The following is a 19769-nucleotide window of genomic DNA, read 5'->3' on the forward strand; positions in this document are numbered from 1 at the left end:
TAGTGAAAATGTTCTTCAGAACAAGCCCTGTGTGGTCTGCCAGAGAGGAGGAATAAAAAGCAACAAAGCATATTTTGGAATGATAAGCAGTACTGGACTTTTACTCCAGTAAAACCTCCCTCCTTCTCTCTGGAGTCTGCAGACCCGACATTCTGTCCATTCCGATTCTTCTTGTGTGCTCTCACCCACATTCTGAATTCTCCCTCCGTTTCCCCTTTCCCTCTGCTAACTTAGACCACTTCATCACTAAAAGCCATCCTCAGCTCCCCAACAAATCTCTTCTAAACAAGGCAATATTCAAATCAGGGGAAAGTATTTGAAGTGACTGTTTTACTGTGAGCTGACAATATGGGGCGACTGGGAGAGGCTACTGCACACAGCACACCAGCAAGCACATGCAACAGGGAAAGAACGGCCACGGTAAAAGTCACCAGCTAAACAAAAGCTTCCTCCCTTATGTAACACTGAACATAGTCAATAGTCCTCCGTGGACGTCAAAATAGGGCTTCACGTAGGACAAAGTTGGGTTTGCCCATTCTCCTCCAGTCGAACAGATCGCAGAGCCTCGTCAAGAAAAGGGCCATTTGTTTGAAAATACTCTACCGAGCACACTCTACCTTGCCACTGGAATATGCCAAGCGCTGTCACAGATGGCAGGCTCTGACAGTTCCCATCCGTAGTGTCGATACTCGACAGTTCAGCACAAGATCAGTGACATTCTGTCTCATTAGAACCACGCTAATTATCACAGCTAGTTCCAGGGAAACCATGTGCTGCGATGGTCAATTTGAAGGAGTCTGTGCATCAACAAACTGGTAATAAGGATCAGACACCTTATTATATGACAGCATGCTGCCTATGATCTGATTTACGGAATCAGAGGCACTGGGGCGGCCGAGGAGGCTGGCAGTTTATGAAACAGTGTGTTTAAACCCAATTCCTGAAGTATGCTGCTTGGAAGGGGGAACTGCTTGAAAATGACACAAAAGCAACTGGAATTGTTGAAATCAAAAAAAAAAAAAAAAAAAAAAAACAAAAGAGAATACATTTTTTTTTTCTATTAACCTACAACAGAAGTGGATTAAGATTTAGGGAGAAAAACAACTTCATCATTTTGACACTTAGAAATCAACTCCACAAATGGTTTGGAGTTCATATTGTGAAAGTTATTTATTTAGCAGCCAATTACACAACAGCTTTATTTCTGTAAGTCTTTAAAACAGGGACTTTTACTTTTTTTTTGGTTGGTAATCAAACTTTGTGCCATTTTACCAAGCAAAAGAATTGCATACAAAAAAAAAAAAATACTTAGAACAAATTGGAAAAATAAAATAAAATAAAAATAAAAATTAAAGTACTAAGGTTACTTTCTAAGATGCAAATATCAGGGGAGTGGGTGAGATTCATAGTCCTTACCCAGGACCTCAGACCTCCCGCACCTCTGCTTGGTGTGAAAATCTGTAGTCCCTTTCAGAGTTATTTTTCTATCATCACTCTCCATAAACTTACTTTCACCGCTCATTCATTTCATGGGGCCTTTATTTTCAGTTCCCAGGTGAGGGGGAAAAAAAAAGCTAAACTTTAAATAAAACCTACCTTCATTATCTAAAATATAAAAGACTACAGAGACTCCCAAGAAGACGCTCGCCTCTACAGTCAGGCAGTCTGCTGAAAGATCTCACCTGTATCGCATTCGGCGTGGGGTTTAACGGGAAGGCATCAAGCTCTCTGATGAACCCCCCTTATGAGCGAACGCCCTTCAGTCTGCTCATTTCCCTTCTTTTACTGATGTTGTCTAGGAAGAGCTAACCTGACTGAAGCATGAATACCAGAGAGCTTCGGATTGAATCAGGGGCCTCTCTGAGGTAGGCTGGCTCTCAGTCAGCCCGTGGGTAAAGGAGGTGCTATAGCTACTAGTGCTTCCTGCTGTGGCATGGCCACACACACCGTGGCCTCCGTCATTTCCTCTCTTGAAGACCTTTACAGAGCTGCTCCAAAGTCACAAAACTCCTTTTCTCTAAATCCTACCTAAAGTTCCTAAAAATGGAAAAACTGAGCTCACTGAATTCTGACTGTCTTTGTAACAGTTAAACCTATTGAGCTGGAAGCAAAAAGTGCACATGGCTTTCAGCTAGCTTTATAGAGGTAGAAAAGTGAAATTCTTAAATCATTTAAAAATAGTCAAAGGATAGCCAAAGATCTCTGTTGGACTTAGGAACAGTATTTAAGGGGCAAGATATCCCTTTACATAGCTTTTTAGCCAAAAGTGGGCAAGTACACACTTTATTTAATAATGCTGGACCTGAGAGACCAAACCTTAGACTTACCAAAAGATGTACTTGTTTCAGAGCACAGAAATCTAATCCTATTTAGATCCACAAATTTAGCTAGTCCTGAAAAACATACTCTGGCATGCAGTGAGGATGGCCATGTTGTCAAGAGTGGCTGGTACTTAAAGCCATCAACTCCAATAGGCTGGTTTAGTATTCAACTAGAAATAGACAGATCAATATTCTCCCTAGTTCTAACATATATGCTATTTTCAGCAAATGATTACGGACACCCTAAGGAGGAAGCCAGTGAACACCCCCACCCCCTTATTCAAGAATCTAGTACAGAGGTTTTGTCAAGCCTGAGCTAAACTTGACCTCGCAGGGGTGAGATGAGAGCTGCAGGAGTTGTGTAGGCTTCCAGCTCTTTCCTCCTCTTTGTTCTCATCAGAGTTCCTCCTGCCCTTCCTCCTTCGGGCAAGCAGACATGGAGAGACCTGAGCTACCTATGACCAAGGTCTGGCTCTACCCAACAGGATGGGAGGACTGGGTAGGTCCAGGTTGCAAAGGAACAGCCTCCCCCACCCCACCCCCCACCCACACACCAAGGAACATGTGCACATCTAGGAGACGGGCTCTGAGGACACGGCACAGGGATCTTCTCACAGACTGCTGCTGAGAGTTGTAGCACCAGAAAGAAGAGAAACTGTGACTCACACGTCTGCGGGGCCTCCTGAGTGCCTTAAATAAAAGTCTGCACAGGTGAAATCGTGCCACAGCAGTATCTGTGACGTGCACATTCAAAAAGAATGAATTAGCACCCAGTTTCTACCGAGTGCAACTCTGCTTGAATAAAACCAATGGTGCCTTCACTAACTGGCTGGGATATGGTGTCACGAGCTCCCTGGTTTATCTCTAGGTGCTGCCACTATAAATTCTTTTATATGCTACATTTTTAGCTCTATTGCTAGCTGCCCTGCCCCCCCCTCTCCGATTTGTGACAGTTTAATTGTATTTAAGACATCTCAACTAACCCAACTTACAAATATGAGCAATGCTACAATTTTTTAAGCCTAGGACCAAAGGAAGGCTGAAGATCTGTTCCTCCTCTCCCTGACTCCCTCTCTCATTCCCATTACAGCCTTGTACCTCACAGACAGAAGTGTCTGAAATTGATAGGAGACACAAAAATGGCTTTAAATTGTCTGCTCTATTCTACAAGTCATGCTACGTTAAAGTAAAAAAAAAATGTTCTTTTTAAAAACTGTGTTTAAAAAATAGAAATAAACTCTACTTATTAACCCAGGTCCACACCATGGTAGGCAGAGTCATCTCCCTTGAAGGACCTAAGAAGGATTACACTGAAAGTCTGTCCAATCGGATGCAATTGCAGCAGCCTTCTACTGCACCTAGAAGAAATACCCTGCTCTGAGAAGCAAGTGAGGGCAGTCATTTGCTAACATGAATGGAGACACGGTGAACGCCCTCGACTCTGCCCATGCAGCTGGGTCTACAGACTCCACTCCACAAACACAAAAATCAATGTAAAAATTGCATGTACAAGGCAAGGCCTGCGGTGCAGTTAATGTCCCCTTGCTGGACACACACCTGAAGTCTCAAAGCTCTCGAGGGGTTTGCTGTGGAATAAAATTAGATTCCAACATCTGCCACTATTAAGGACAAACCCCACTTCCATCTCCCAGATGAAAACACTGAAGCCGATGAACGGTAACAGAGCCTTGACACAGGAATGGTTATTACCCAAATCAACTCATTTTTTTTAAAACAGTGAAATTAGCAAATCCTGCTCCCATAATAACTTGAATGTTATGAGACTAAACGTTTGATAAAATTCCAATCTGACTCACCTGGAGAAACCACCGCTTATTTGAAACAGAAAATGTATTTACTGGTAGCTACTCACTTTATGTTCAAAGCCCATCATCTTTTGCAAGTTTGCATTAGCCTGCTTTTGTAACCAAGCACAAAAGTAGCCTACCTTCGGCTTCCCCTTGCATATTTCATTTGGACATTTCCTTTAGAGTTAAAACAATCTCATTTCTATTATTCATCAAAAGGACGAGATGATGTAGAACAGGCTAAAAGGCAGACTCAACATGGGCAGGCTCTTTGTACAGAAAATACTCCATGCATCAGTCACTTGTGGCAGGCACACCCTTTACCTTTTAAAATGGAAGGTATTCTGATACATAAATACATGATAAATAAATCGCTGCTCTGCATGGAGAGGACTGAATCACTTATTGAGCACATTAGGAAATGCAGTCCATTTATGTATAGTGCTCCATAACTTAAAGGGTCATATGTATATGTTATATTTTATACACACCCCACCTGGAGGAATGCTATTCCCCTCTGATGTCTTAGAAGTTACACAGTTTTACTATGTGAAAGTCAGTTTAAAGACTTTTCACTAGCTTTTCTGTTTCCTATAGGAGACATGAGGACAGTAGAACAATGAAACTCATCGGCTACCTTTGTTGGTCAGATTTCCTGTCCTGATACAGGCTCTGGACTCACTCTCAGGTAATCCCTCTCAATATTTGCATGTGTTTTCACATGAAGGGCAGGATAACACCTAACTAAATATGCAAGACAGAAACTACAGAAATGCTACAAGAAGTAGAATACATTAGCAATATTCACGAGGATAAGACATACATGTCCACTTGGCCTACAGCTTCTAATGAGCTCCTTGGAGTTTCTTCAATCACTAATAGGGGAGAGTAGACATCTGGGGTGTTCTTAGGATAGAGAGAGATGGGAGATACTTAGAAGCTGCCCATCAACACTGTGGAAATGTAGACCTGAGGCTCAGCAAAAGTGACAATGTTTAAAAACCCTACAGAACACCAAACAGACCTGAATTAGCCAACTGTTGCTCCCTGCGTGGTTCCTAAATCACTCAACCCAAAGGTGAGAGAAGTCTCTGCCATCACTTAGGAGCCAGGCCACGGTGGCTAGCACTGGTCAGAAAGGTAACAGGAAGGGGCGCAAGGATGGGTGGCAGACAAGCAACTAAGTAATACATACTGAAAAGCTTTCATATGAATTTTTGTTTGTTTTGTTTCCTGGCTGACCTGATTATAATAATAACATATATCTAGCTCCTCCATTTTGAAGATTTGGAGAAAGTGCCTAGCCCTTGCAGGAAGGCAGTCTATTATGCAATTGAACAGGCTGGGGTGGGGTAGGGTGGGGTGGGGGAATGTAGGACCAGAAGGAAAGGCAAAATAATATATATTTAAATAAGAGATCCTTATCATAATTAGACTAAGTAGTCAAAACAAGGATGTGCGGGGTTGGGGGGGTTAGAGTCAGAACAGGACATTTCTCCTTAACTCCTAGTCTTGGCATGTAAATGAAGACATCTGAAGAAGCACACAGGTTTGAAGCGGTTCTAACATTCTATCATAATTAGAAACATTTCAAGAGCCCTGTAATTTCCAATCAAAATTACAGTAATTTCCGATATGCAAGCCATGATTCATGACAGAATTTTACATTCCATGAGAGATTACGGTGGCCCGATGTATGACACGCTGAGTACAGCACTAACATAAACAATTCAGTTTAATGTTTAAACAGTACTTGATGTTTAGAATCTCACAATAAAAGAAACATATTATTGTAGAAATTATCACTTTGACAGTGATTGAAGGGTAGGCAGGCATGCGGCCTATAAAGCTATAATTTTTTACAGTCCACAGCTTGAGTTCAATCATTTTTATATAACATTTCCAAGATATCCCTTAAGTATTCATCCGGCCTACAACTTAAACAGGAGCAACATGTTTCTAAAGGAAAGCTCCCATTAAGTCCTGTTATTAATTCAGACAGAGGAAAAATCTTTGGAAACGCCAAAAAGTATTGTGTTATAAATTTGCCATGCAGTAAGTACTCCGAGAATTGTGTATTTTATCACTCACTGACGGCTAGGGTGTTCTACAAAAGAGCATTTAGCAATTATGAAGATAGAATTGCATAACATTTCAAGTTATTCAAATCTCACCCAAGCCCCTGTATGCCTCTAAGTCCCGCCTCAGTGTTACCAAGTCCTTCTGTGGAAGGAAAGGGAATTTGAATTTTGTGTCTTTAAAAAGTATTCATGGCTCTGAGGAAGGGCTAGTAGACAGTAATGAGCTTGTTCTACCAGATGATTTTCGTGAACAATTACCAACATATGAGAGTCCTACTGGTAATAAGCTGGATGAACTAGCTGTTGTTTCTGAACTGTAATGAAGTGGTCTTTGACTGCCAGCTTAACTCTATGCAGTCATCAGAATTGGTCAGGTGTTCCGAGTGTAATTCAACTCGCCTTGTGTACAACTACAGAAAAACTAAAATCACTAATATGCAACGGGGTATGTGATTTGTTTCAGGAACTGTGGAATAGCTGCAGGTAGACTAGTTGCAAAAAAAAAAAAAAAGTTGTATGGGGATTTCAGGATGAAAATTGAAGGTCATCTGACGATTGACAAAGCAACAGTAGGTGACTTCTATTATGTTACATGTTCTATCATATACTAGCCTAGTAAACCATATATGTGACAGTCCACTTCTGAAAGTCACTATTAACTGACCCAGAGAATACCCAAGATATCCTTCGTCCAGGAGCTGAGGGACCAGGAAACGGAATGTCTACAACCTACATCTCAACATTACTACTTAAGAGAGTTCTCTACATAGTCCTGGAGGCTTCAACCTCTCTGTGATGCCAACTCGCACTGAACACAGACATGGCTTTCATCAACCATGCCACAGGCGTCACAGATGAACATTCTAACGCCTGTCAGAGGCTCTTACCTGGCTTTTTGTGGCGGCAACCTTTGCAAACAGTGCTTGGGACACTTTAGCACGCTTCATTTCCTGCTGAATCTCATCATAAATGGAGGCATTAATGTTCATAGTATTGTTCTCTGGCTTCCCATTTCTCTCAGTGGCAAGGGTAGCTGTTTTCACCTACAAAACATTTTGAGCGTGGCTGTCATTTTTCATTAGCCAAATTGATTCAGAGCTTCTCAGGCTCAGCATCCAAGCTGGGCAGCGTTACTCCTTTTATGATCAAGGTGATCAACAGTGCGGTCATTCAACATTAGTTATTGCCCTGAGATCAGATAGCTTAAGTTAAGGAAGTCACACTGTCACAGGTGATTGCATCTGTAATGTGACAGCAACTGCCAGCTGACAACCAGGAAAAATAACGCCATAAAGTAAGTTTTCTGGAAACAGACAGGAGCTTCAAGGACTTGAAAACACTAAACTAATTGTCTCACAATTATCTCCCATTTCAGCCCTAACAAAGGAAATTCACAATTAAAACCATAATGCACGGCACTGCATCTTCGCCGGGTGCCCGGTGCCTAATAGACAGTTAACTTACTGATAGCTGTTATATACTATGGCCTTTTTAATTTCAGACTCTCTTTTTTTAAATGCCTTTCCCTCTTATGTTTCATTTTAAAATCTTCCATAATAAAGCCATTTATGGAACTGCATATTTAAATCTTCTATCCATCCATGAAACAGGTAGAAAGCCTTGCTCAATTATCATAAAGGCTGGTGGTGGTACACACATGATGTCTAAGCTGCTCTGCCGATTAGCTCACTGTTTCCTGGCATTCTGGCATACGATGCCTTCCTTCTGACTTAGAGAATCAGACAATAAGACGTTTCTTAAAATGTGATTGAACATTTCTGTAAGTTACACAAAATAACCCATCGGTGAATCCCACAAATACATTCAAAATGTATAATCACTCAAAAATTTGTGCCAAGCCTTTGATAACAGAGATCAGCAGGGATGGCTAAAGAAACGTGTCCCTTACCAACAAAGATTAGGGGGTTGAAAACCAAATCACAACCTTCAAATTTGATACTATTATTATTGTTAATTCCAATTTTCATTTTTATCAAACGATTACATGGAGCTGTCTTGACACCCTTCATGTAATCTATAAGCTAAAGTTTTCCTAGGTTAACTGACAAAACTGCAGCATGCCTCTCATAGCAAAAGGAAAAGGGAGCCCACTGTTCGCGTCCTTTAGCCATCAAGGGTTCTCTAGAAACATACCATCTTGCAAATACACTTTGAGCAACAGAAAAATGAAGCTCATGCCAGGATAAATGCACAGAAACTAAATGTCAAACTGTAGTGTTTCATGACCCCAAAACACTTTCCATGAAAGTAAGTAGAGGTTACCCCAGAAGGGGATTAAGTTCTCAAATGTAAATTTAAGTCCCCCGTGAAATGTATCTTTTGATGAATCCTTCTAACTTCTAACCTGTAAGAAGTAAAGTCACTTTTCCCTGACTTATCTCCAGGAGGCAGGTACCCAGCAAAGTACCTTCTACCCCAACTCCATCAGGTTGTGAAATGGCTGGCTGCAAATACTATAAGAGGGGTAAGTAAAACTATCACCTGGTCTCAGTGGGAGCAGCAAGAGATCTCGGGGCTCCTTTTCCAGCTCTGGGTATATCTAGCAAAGAGGTAAAGACTGGAGGCCACTAGAAACCCACAGGGCTTTGAAGCCATAATCTGCTAAACAGCACTTAAGGAGCCAGAAGAGTTAACACATTACCATAAATTGCCTACAAAGTTGCTTTGGTGAGATTTGAAACTTTGCTCTGGGGTGGTCTTGCTCTGAGGGAGAGGGGTAGATTTGATCACCCCATGGGGTCCCTTCTAATACCTATTTTTCTCACTGCTTTAATGAAAGAGAAAAGCCATTTCAATTGCTTTGAAAATTGAATGTTATGGAAATGGGGGCCCCAAAGTCCAGCACACTGGAAGAAAACGGTTTCTTGGTACAATCTTTGTAGCGATGGCTCTGGTTTTAAGAAAGTTGGGATTTTGCCTAGTCTTAACAATTCTCATTCTTTTGTAAAAATTAAATCGGGGAGCTTAAGTTGCTGGGATTCTGTTTCTAAAAATTTCGTTAAGTTTTCTATAAAGCAGTTACAACTTGAACCAAGAAGCAAGAATCCTAAATCACAAAAAAACCAAGCAGATAGTCGCTTCCTGGTCTGTTGGGGGCCAGGAAGGAGGGGTGGAGGGGAGGTGGAGATAAAAGGAAAAAAGAGGCATTAAAGGAAAAGCATGTGGAGAAAGTCTTTAAAAATATACAGTTAGTACCTGGCTGCACTACTCAGTTTAAAAGTATGTAGCAAAGCTCCTCTTGCTGGCCCAGATATGCATCTTATCACAGATAAGCCATTAGAATTCTAGAACCACATTTTTTCCTAAACACAAGCGATTGCTTAAGGGAGACCGACTTGGGCAGCTTTTCAAAAATATGAAAGCTGAATTTTTCCCCAGGTAAAAAATGGAAACAAAAATCTTTTCTCCTTCACTCTACTAAGTACTATTTTTGCTTAGTACAAAAAAAAAAATCTTCTTTAATCCTGGTTTAGCTTTTAATATTATATCATCCATTAAAATTCATAAAGTAGTTCATCCCAGGCAAAACAAACTACTCTTCACTCTCCACAAATAGCATAGGAGGTGAAATAAATGCAGTTGCAACTGGAATAGCTTTTATCAAGGTAGGGCATACTACTCCATCATTACGGTGGCGCCAGGGAAGTAGTTAGGAATGGGAGCTCCTATTTAGCCCCCCTCCCCCGACTCCCCGTGTGCTGGGGTCTACTTTTCATGGCACTAACATTGTGCAAGAGAACACACGTTTTATATGAAAATTCTACTTTGCTTCTTCACCGATTGCTAAGTGCCTCAGATCATCCATTCAGGCTTACGAGGCTGACGCCCCTTTGTTATGGGTGGTGAACACCCTCTACCTGATACAGAAAAAGCTGCCTACAAGCATATGGCTTTTCCATACACAAAATTAAAGTTTTATGCTCTTCAACTAATTTTGAGACTAGAGGCTGCTAGTAACTGGCTGGTTTGTGTGAGAGTGCATTAACTTATTGAACTAGTAGGTGCTACAACAACTAACTACTCTACTTTGCCTCCTGCTCCAGGCTGAGCTCGAGATTTCAGTTTCCTAAAGTCTGTGCTTTTCTCAAAGGCCAGGGAATTATATGTCCTTCTGTGGGGTCTGGTTAGAAAAATTCTTAGTGACCAAGAAGTGGGCCTGCCTTGCATAAGCCCTTTGCTAAACCTACCCATTAAATTCAAAGTTTCAGAAGCTAATGGTTTTATAATTAACATTAAAAAAAATCTAATCTAAATTTATTTTCCAAGGTATAACAATTACCTCTTCTTAATAAATTTTTGGGCCTATTTAGGGGTGATGAAAAATAGTTCTATGTAACAATGCCTTTAGCATCGTGGCTTGAACTTTTTAGACTGGACTCTCCCTCACAGGAACAATATTACTTGCCAAATAAAGACCTGAAATAGCCATACTCTATAAGAGACAACTGTTAACGGGAAGCCTTCCATAAGTATGTAAAAGTTAAGGTTTCCCAAGAAATCCCCAACAAGTAACACTTCCTCAAGTGCTAAGTGCGTGCCTGGGACTGAACCTGAGCCGAGGTGAACCGGCACTTCACTGAATCATGGAGGGATCCATTGTGAAGAGATAGAATAGCACAGGGCCACACGAACTCCGTAGTCCTTCTATGGACTCGGTACTTTTTCTAATACATTTCTAGGAACCATCACACCTCACTCAGACAGAAGCTAAGTAATCCCAGGAAGAGACAGAGAAGACATAAAAGTTTAAAAGAACTATAAAATTCATTTAAAAAATCACAACTTGTGAAACAGCTCTCATAGAAGTTAACATTGGGCGATTGACTCCAGAAGTCAACGTGTATAAAACTACACAAATAACAACAGGAGAACACTTCCAGCAGAAGCCATTAGCTTAAGCCCATCTGTGCTGCAGGACAAATCATTCATGTTTTCATTAGGCAACTGTGTGCGGTGCAGTCAGAAAACAAATCCGGAAGACAAACCAAGATATGTTCTTACGATGAAAGTTTTGAAGGTTGAGTTTTCATCATCATACCAGAAATTCCATTGTGCAAAGTCATTCCAAATAGATCATTTGTCAAATATTTAATTTAGTGTATCTAGGCAATAAATATTCCTAACATTCCTCCTAGTCCAACACACAGCTTCCCATTTTTCTCTGACTTTCACCCTTTTCCTAAAAACTGTGTTTTGAGATGTCTTGAGGTAAAGGAAAAAATGCAACAAATCTAATTAGGATTCGAAAACTTTAAATAAAACATTTCATTTGGGTTTTTCATTTTTCTCCTAGAAAAAGGTTGGTATTGGGATCCAGTGAATTAATGTCTGGGAAGGTGCTTAGAAAACTGTAAGCCATTATCAACTGAAGGTGATTTTTCCTTTCTAAACTACAGCATGGAATTTATGAAAATATGCTCTTGACAATTCAGTTTAGCACAGAGCTTCCCACCCCAGGCTGAGTACAATGACCGTTCATGGTTATTGACCAGTCTCTGCTATATCACCTCAGACGGGTCTGCCCTGGGTCCACGGCAGCATGGCTAATCAGTGATCAGTCAGCATAAGTTTTGTGGTATCCGAAGCTAGGCTGGCTCCCAGGAAGGTACTTTCTTGTAGGACATCTTTCTCAAGACTCTCTAAGGAAGTCTCATGATAAAGATGACTTCAAATCTAAGTCCCTCAGCAGTTTAGCTTCTTGGTCTAGAATGCCCCAGGAACATTGCACAACACACGTTGATGCCGAAGAGATGCCAGTCTCCCATGCTTACAAGTGTCTGGGGTGTCCCTAAGGATGTCTCTCACTGCTGATGCTTTTATCTGTGTTTTTCATCAGAAAGAATCAAGAGTTCAAGTCTAAACCCAAAATTTGTCTCAAAACGGGTTTCAGATTTCTTTATTTTATAGGACATGCATAGTGATCTTACAAAGATTTTTCTCTGGTAATGTACAAAACGAAAGACAGTTTTGTAGGCTGGCTGATTTGTGGTGCTTCCCACCCTTTCTTGCCAGTTTAGTTACCTGTAGTAAGCATATGACAGCATCTCTGAGGGGTTCTAGTTTAACTTCAACTTTGAATTCAAAACAGTTCTAACTCAACTTACTTGAGGCATACTTTCCCCAACTTTCTTCATTTTACAGTGAGATAATAGATCGAGAATTTCTTAAAATTTAATGTGCTCTTTAGAGGGTAGAATGTAACTGATTGGCAGTGAGCGCTGTTATAATATTGAGTAATGCAAATGGATTCTCTGAGGAACAAATAAGACACATAGACCCGCATGTATCGAACAATCACCCCTGGCTGTGGTTAGACAGCCAATAAAACCATGCTAAGTGAAATCTGAATGCATCTCACAAAGGAGCTACAGTGTCTACTGTGTTTTATGTTCATCATTGGCTGAACACCCCAACTACAAGCTTGGTTGGTCTTAATCCCCTTTGAGAACAAATACAGCAAAAGGGTGTCTCAACCAAGAAATCTGTAACTTAGGATGAAGTCTTCCGGCTCACAAATTCTGACGTAGAGCGTCTTTATAAATATACACCCAGGGCAGCTGTTGAAGAGTATCTTAAGAGTATAGGAAAATTATTACTTAAGAACTAATACAACCTTGGCTAAGACAACCCTCAATGATTAAGGATCGTATTTAGAAATCCGATAAAATCTCCCAAATCCTAGAAAATGAAACCTGTATAGGCACTAAATTAAGTCATTGGGGCAGATTCCATACTTAAATTCATATTGTTATTTGGAACAGAATTTAAACAACTCAGAACAAGAAAGAGTAAGGCCAAGCTAATGGACCTGGGTATAGAAACACCTTCCGAATGGCAGCTATGAGAAGTAAGGGTATGCTAACCCTGAGAACTTTATATTTCTTTATATTTCCTATACAAGTCATATACATATATAGAGTTCCTAACTCTGTATTTAGGAACTCTTTTATAGACAAGGTTACCAATCTAATCCAGTAGCTATGTGTAGGCAGGCAGGCGATGTGTGAACACAGTGACCCTTCTCTCTTGCAGAACAGCATTATCTTATCACAGCCTGCTCCTATAGACTTTAAGACAGATTGATTTTCATTAAAAAATGGATTTTAAAAATAATTACTTTAGAATATTATGTCAACAGTTCAAGACCTTCGACAAATAGCTGAAAAGTGTGTCTGGTCCTGAGTTAGGAAGCTCCTGTGACTGCTTCATTTCTTACCATTGAATGGGCTTTTCCTATACTTCTGTACTCAGAATACATGGACTTTTTGTTTATTATTGATGAAATGAAATAATAATCAAATGGTTGAATTATGGCATTATATTACACGAATACTCTGATTTTGTGTTCTGTATTCAACTTTTTAAAGAACTCTAAAAGTTATTTTAGCTTTATAGGTTGGTTGTACTTGCCAAAAAACTAAATATGGAAGAAAATATATTTGCTGGTGGACTTTAGGTGTAATTTATCAAACTTTCACCTACCAGTTTGCACTGAAAATTTATTTCTTGACTTTTCATAGTAGTTATAAGGATATTTTTAAATTTTGCTTTAAAATAATAATACACAACAAAGTTCCCTACAGGTAGATTCTTTTATCCTCCCTAGAAAATAGAAGAATTTGAAGAAATAGAAAATGTGCCCATTTCTGGGAATATGGATAGAATTCTTTATCGGTCCCATTTAAAGCTGCCTTCAAGGATTGTATTAAACTTAATTATGAAAGATTACAAGCGAGATGATATGTAATTGGTACCAGCTGCAGTCCGTATTGGAAAGCATAAATATAAATGAAATTACTTATTTATTTTTTATTTACTATTCAAATGGCAGTCTTCAAACGAGTGACACTAACCAGGCCTTATTATTTCTGTTCTGCAGTGTCTGGGTACCTCTGTAATAACAGCAGTGGAGGTACGTACCCTGCTTCTTCAACCCTCAAGAACCTAAAGACTTAGAGCAACACAGTCAGTATTCTTTTCTCGATCTAATTAGGAGTGGACTGTGTTCCATCAGAATTAGTGATCTGGGATGAAATTCTCAAGGAAACCTACAGAAGTTTTAAACATCTGTATCTATTTATCCAATTTCTTGCTGAGAGTCATCATTACGGTTTTTTTGTTTGTTTGTTTGTTTGTTTTTTAGGGCAGAAGAAAGAACTCTAAGGAAGAGGTGGCTGCACCTGGGGAGGGCGGCTGGGTGGTGTGCTCAGCAGCGGGGCAGGACCCATGGCTGAGGCTGCGTTCAAGCTCCTTTCCCTCTCATCCTGGTATATCCGGTCTCTTTCGGCTTCCGGCAACTGTAAGAAATTCTGCATAGCCCGAAGGTTTACCAGCAGAGACTGGGATGCAGTCTTGGGGTCCTCTTCCTTTCGGAGGATTTCAGAAAGCAATCCCTGTAGGGGAAGAAAGACATGGGGTGAGGTTCTGCATAGCCCCTGCCTTCGCCTCACCCTTTAGAAAGTGAGCAGTCAGAGGCTTTGAGTCTGTATAGGAATATATTAGCTACAACTGAAGTAGCGGAGAAGAGAGCCTCAATTGTATCCTTGCTTTTACTTAGCATCTGCTTTACATATAGCAGAAACTGAACCGGCCTAATTGGTCTCATTCCTTTGAGTAGCTTAACTTGCCGTGAAATCTTTCACTGAGAGATGGTCGAGAGAAGTTAAGAGTAAGTAAAAATCCCCGTACGTAGTACAACAACATCGAACTGTATAGTTCTCAAGCTTCCAGACAAAGGCACGGGGCAACCAGCAGCTCACCATGTTAATGCACAAGGCCATTTCTAGGGGGGGTGAGCCAAGCATTTGAGGCAGATACCAGAAAACAAGCTGCAGCACAATGAAGACCACTCAAACTTTTGTCTATATAGATGATATTTTGTCGTTCCTTAATTTTCAATTTACAAAGTGTCACAGGTAGTCATTAAGTTGCTGTTTAAAGGGAAATGGACTGCCATGGGAAACTGTAAAACTTTCTATGCTATACCGATAGGTAACAGGTTGGAAACTTCGCACGTCAGAAACCACAGATCACACCTGAAATAATTAACTACTCTTCCACACTGTAAAAATCTATCCCAGAATTTGACATATTGAAAAGAGTATCATCAAACTAAAAGTCACTATTAGCAACAGCAGAAACTTACAAACTTCTAGAATCTTCTCTTAAGGTGTTTTTCTTCCCTCAATAACTCAGTATTACAATATGTTTGTTTTTCTTTGGGGGGGAATTTATTATTTAAATGGGTGATTTCCTTCTGATGTATCTGAAGAGTATGAAGTCCAAGAACAGCAAAGGCTGCGCTGTCTCCAGGATAATAAGACTTAGAAGTCATCGTCAATCTGTAGCCTGCTTTCTTTACTTAGACATATTATCATAGTATAGTTACATCAGTTATCGTGATAGTAGTAGAATTACATCCAGATTTTTGCACAATTTGAAATCTACCTCTACCCAAACCCTAAAGAAATGGTCAAAAAATGTATATTTGAGTGAGAGAAGGTAAAATAGACTCCCCAAAATTTTAACTCTTGGAGATCCTTTCAATTTCTCATCAGTGCATCATGCTGCCTGATATACTGATACAGTACTTATTACAGATAAGAACACTGTCCCTTTAAAATACATCATTTGATTTATAAGCAGCTTCTTAAGGAGGGAAGAAATGTCCACCAAGCTCTGGGGAACTGAGTTAGTCACAAATAAATCTCACAGTTGGTCTACTGCAACCAAAGCCTGGATTTATGTCTGGACTTTCATAAGAAATGTTCCTTAAGAATTGAGGCATTTGTCCTTTTGGCCATGAGACTAACTAGTAACTGCAACTCTGTCTACTGACAACCAAACATCCTGTCAACTGACCTCAGATTCAAACAGGCAGTCAGCCATCCCACTCTTTAACCTGCACTAGGACAACTGATTAGACTATTTCTGATGTGTCTTATAAAAAGAAACAAGACACATCACACTGAAAGTCTATGCCACTGTTCCCACAAAATGTTACATACTTAAAAAACGGACAAACAAAAACTACTTGAAAACAAGGCATGATACCATGCCTGTAGTTCCAGCACCAAGAAGGCTAAAACTGTAAGATCATGCTTTTGAGGCCAGTCAGACTACACAGTAAGACCTCGTCTCAAAAACATACATACATACATGGAACAGACAAAAACATGGCTGGTAAAGCAATATATAGCAATTGCATAGGAATACATATAATATAGAAAATGTCATGAAATCCTCAAGGATAATAGTATAGTTAATTTTGTCTGTCTAACTCAATGCCTTATGCTTAAAAGTTGTTGATAAGTACTAAAGTAATTATGTGTATATAGACTGCAGAGATGAAAAAGGGAACACTAGAATATATTGAAATGGTCATTATCAGCTAAGACTACTGTTACTAAAGAACCAAGGCCATGGGCTCTTTCAGCCAAGGCACTCAGTAGTGGCTTTGCTCTGTGAAATGCCAATCTGCACAGTGTTACTAACTAGTCAGTAAATTAGAAAACAAATCAGGGCAAAAGATACCCTATAAATATTTAGGGTATAATATTTAATTTTTTTTGTACATCAGAGCACTTGATATTAGACATCTAACAATCTCAAAATGACAAAGTAATATTTTATATATGTCTATTAAGAATATTCCACAGCAGAAGTATAGTGAGTAAGCCAAACCTGTCAGAAAAAACAAAACAGAACACAGAAACATTTTCCTTCAAGTCTTGTTAACAGAAGACTCACCAGGGGTGTGGCTCAGCCAGAAGACATCACCACTTGGGTGAGAATCTGAAGTCAGCAAACCTTCCCATTTAAGCAGAGAAGCGTTGCCTCTGAGGGGCCCTTTCCCCAAATGTAACCATAGCTTTGAGTGAAGGCAGGTGTCCTGCCTGGAGTGTGCCAAGACAGTGTTCCCAACCCCAGACATTCAAGGAGCTCCATAGCAGCCAGTGGAGACAGAAAATCTACTGTTTCAGACAATCTACTGTTTCAGACAATCTACTGTTTCACAAACTTTTTTTTTTTCTTTTTGGCCCAGAGCTTTCAATGAGGGGAGTGCCCCCTGGTGGAAATGCCTGAAAAATATTGTTAGAAATCATATGATTTAGTGTTAATTTTTAAAAATGACTTAAGAGCAATGTAGAATAATCTGGATGCAAATGGCAGCTGTTAGGATGCAGGCACTAGAGTGAAAGTCTGGGTCCTGTTCCAGTTGTAGTTCGAATGGCTGATGAATTCAGTGTCTATGTGGTCCCTTTTCCCAGGTGATATAGGTCAGATATAGTGCAGTCTTGCCAGGGAAGGTTAAGGTCATTAGTATTAATTTCTCATGACTGACTGATCCAGACATCATTACCAACAATCTAGCATACTAAAGAAACAGTACGGAAAGACCACACACCCTGTCACATTACAGTACCAGCTGAGGTACCCAATTAAAGTACAGCCAATCTGTGTCCCATAGGTGCTTCAATAAAGTCACTGAACTAAATTAGGTAAAATCAGTAATCTTGTTTCTAAAAAGAAGTGAAACAAAAGACGTGCATGTTATGAAGGGGGTTCCCAACACGTCACAAATATTATTCTCACTAGAAATAAGAATCTGGCGTTCACTGGGTGGTCAGATCGTACAAATAATTAGATTTGTGTTGTATGTATGAAAACATAAAATTATTCTACTCTGTCATTACTTAGTGGCTAACGGAGAGCCCTGATGTTTTTCAATTAAAGAATACATTTACTGATAAATTCCTAAACCTTTCTATTTTACATTCCGACAAAGAGTTACACAAGTTATTACAAGTAAAATTCATTACTGATTGCAAAAGAAAGAAAACCTCCAATAAATATTATCAGTCCTTCCAAAGGCTCATTATAAATTCTTTAAAACAGCAGATAAGTTAAAGGGACGGCCAATCTGAACAAAAAGCCTGTCTGGCCTCCAGTTTGTCTCCTCTTTGAACATAATCACTGATTAAAATAGATTTTATCAGCTCTGTGGAACTTCAAAGCTCTTAGGGAAAAAAAAAAAAAAAGATTTCAGGAACCCGCCCTCCCTCCTAAGAGAAAGACAGAATATTCTCCAGGCTACTGGCCTGTTTGGTGAGTTCTTGGTCATGTGTCCAGGTGAAAGACTATTTTCAAGCTCCACCTGCTCATGGCCTCACGCCAAGCAAGCTGTAAGGAGATGCATTCATCTGTGTTCCTTGGTAGGCTCATCAAGAGCTGTCACACCAGATAATGGCACCTTTCTACCTATTATCCAACTGTGATATGGAGAGTGGACTTTTCTTAAATTACCCTGAAGAATGATAGGAAGACAGTAGTGATTTCTGTTATACTTAAAGCAGGTGAATTTCTTTCTCTCCACCACATAATTCACAGAACTCAAATTCAATAAAACATTACAGGATGGTCCATTACTGTTATCAGTTTTGAATAATCCATCTTAATTCTTTATTTTACTGGAAAATAAAGTGTGCCAAAGGCAGAAAGGAGAGAAAAGAGGTGGGGGAAGCCACTGTGCAGGATCAGAGTTAATCTCTGGGTTTTATTTAAAATTTTAAAGAAATACATCTTCTTGTATCACAGCCTTTAAATGACAGTATCAGAGAGAGGTGAATTTAAAACTGTTAAGTTTTGAAGCACTGGCGTTCACTTCTGGCCATAGATTTCCATTAAAAAGATATCACGTAGACAGAACTGAATGGATGGCATATGCTAAAAGCTACTATCTTCAGTAGCGATTAAATAACATATGCCTATCATTCAGAAAGGGAGGATTCCTTTAAACAAGTCATTATATAAATTTCACCTTAACTTTTCAGAAATGGTAGGCTTCCTGTTCAACATTGTATGTGACAGTCTTGGGGGGATTAAGGTTTAGTCTGGGAAGCCCTATTAACATGATGAGGAGAGGCTCAAGCGCTAAAACAGGAAATCCAGGATTTTTAAAGTTGTCAATGACTAAACCAATTCTCCATTCCTAACCGTGCCGCCTACTACACCAATGTTTTACCGAACCCTGGGCAGGGTGTAGGGCCTCTCCCTACCCGTATCGGAACTTTGCCTTTTTTACCCACAGCTTTTAACAGTACTGTTTGAACCCAGCCGGGTTGCAAGGGAGCTGCAGTGAGCACACACCAACTTGAGATGTGCAGTCCAACTGCAGAGCTCTCTCGCTACATATGCATCAGCATGTGTATTTTCGTACTGCACGCTCACACCCTACTCTCACTCTGCACCTGCTTTTATTGAAATGCATACACTCTGAAATAAACACACTACATGCATTCATATGAATGTATAATCACTGAACTAAATGCAGCTGCGTGTGGGCGCGTGCGTGTGATTTTTTTTTTTTAAGTATGACCACTGAAAGATACATACATGCTTGTGTGTGCAAAAGCTGGCTCTCGATAAACATTTAAATATCCACAGGAAACAATTCATATTAAAAAAAAATCCAAACAAGGCTCTTTCCACTGAAAAATACCAATCATCAATACATAAAGATTTAAAATTAAACCTAT

The 19769-nt window shown here is 39.9% G+C and overlaps 1 protein-coding gene across 15 annotated transcripts in view; it reads right to left on the bottom strand.

Moving 5' to 3' along the window:
• The window catches only part of Satb1 (special AT-rich sequence binding protein 1), a 97104-nt gene that overhangs the window by 24608 nt on the left and 52727 nt on the right, over positions 1–19769 (bottom strand). For 13 of the 15 annotated variants that reach the window (NM_001163632.1, NM_009122.2, NM_001163631.1 and 10 more), the window contains 2 exons: positions 14412–14624; positions 7098–7253 (listed from right to left, as the gene is read on the bottom strand). In NM_001163632.1, coding sequence (NP_001157104.1) covers positions 7098–7253; positions 14412–14624 — 369 coding nt within the window. The remainder of the gene's footprint in view (positions 1–7097; positions 7254–14411; positions 14625–19769) is intronic. The other 2 variants (NM_001357640.1, XM_017317366.2) reach the window with 1 other exon arrangement.

This window comes from Mus musculus, chromosome 17 (genome assembly GCF_000001635.26).
Source record: "Mus musculus strain C57BL/6J chromosome 17, GRCm38.p6 C57BL/6J".
Classification (NCBI taxonomy): Eukaryota; Metazoa; Chordata; class Mammalia; order Rodentia; family Muridae; genus Mus; species Mus musculus.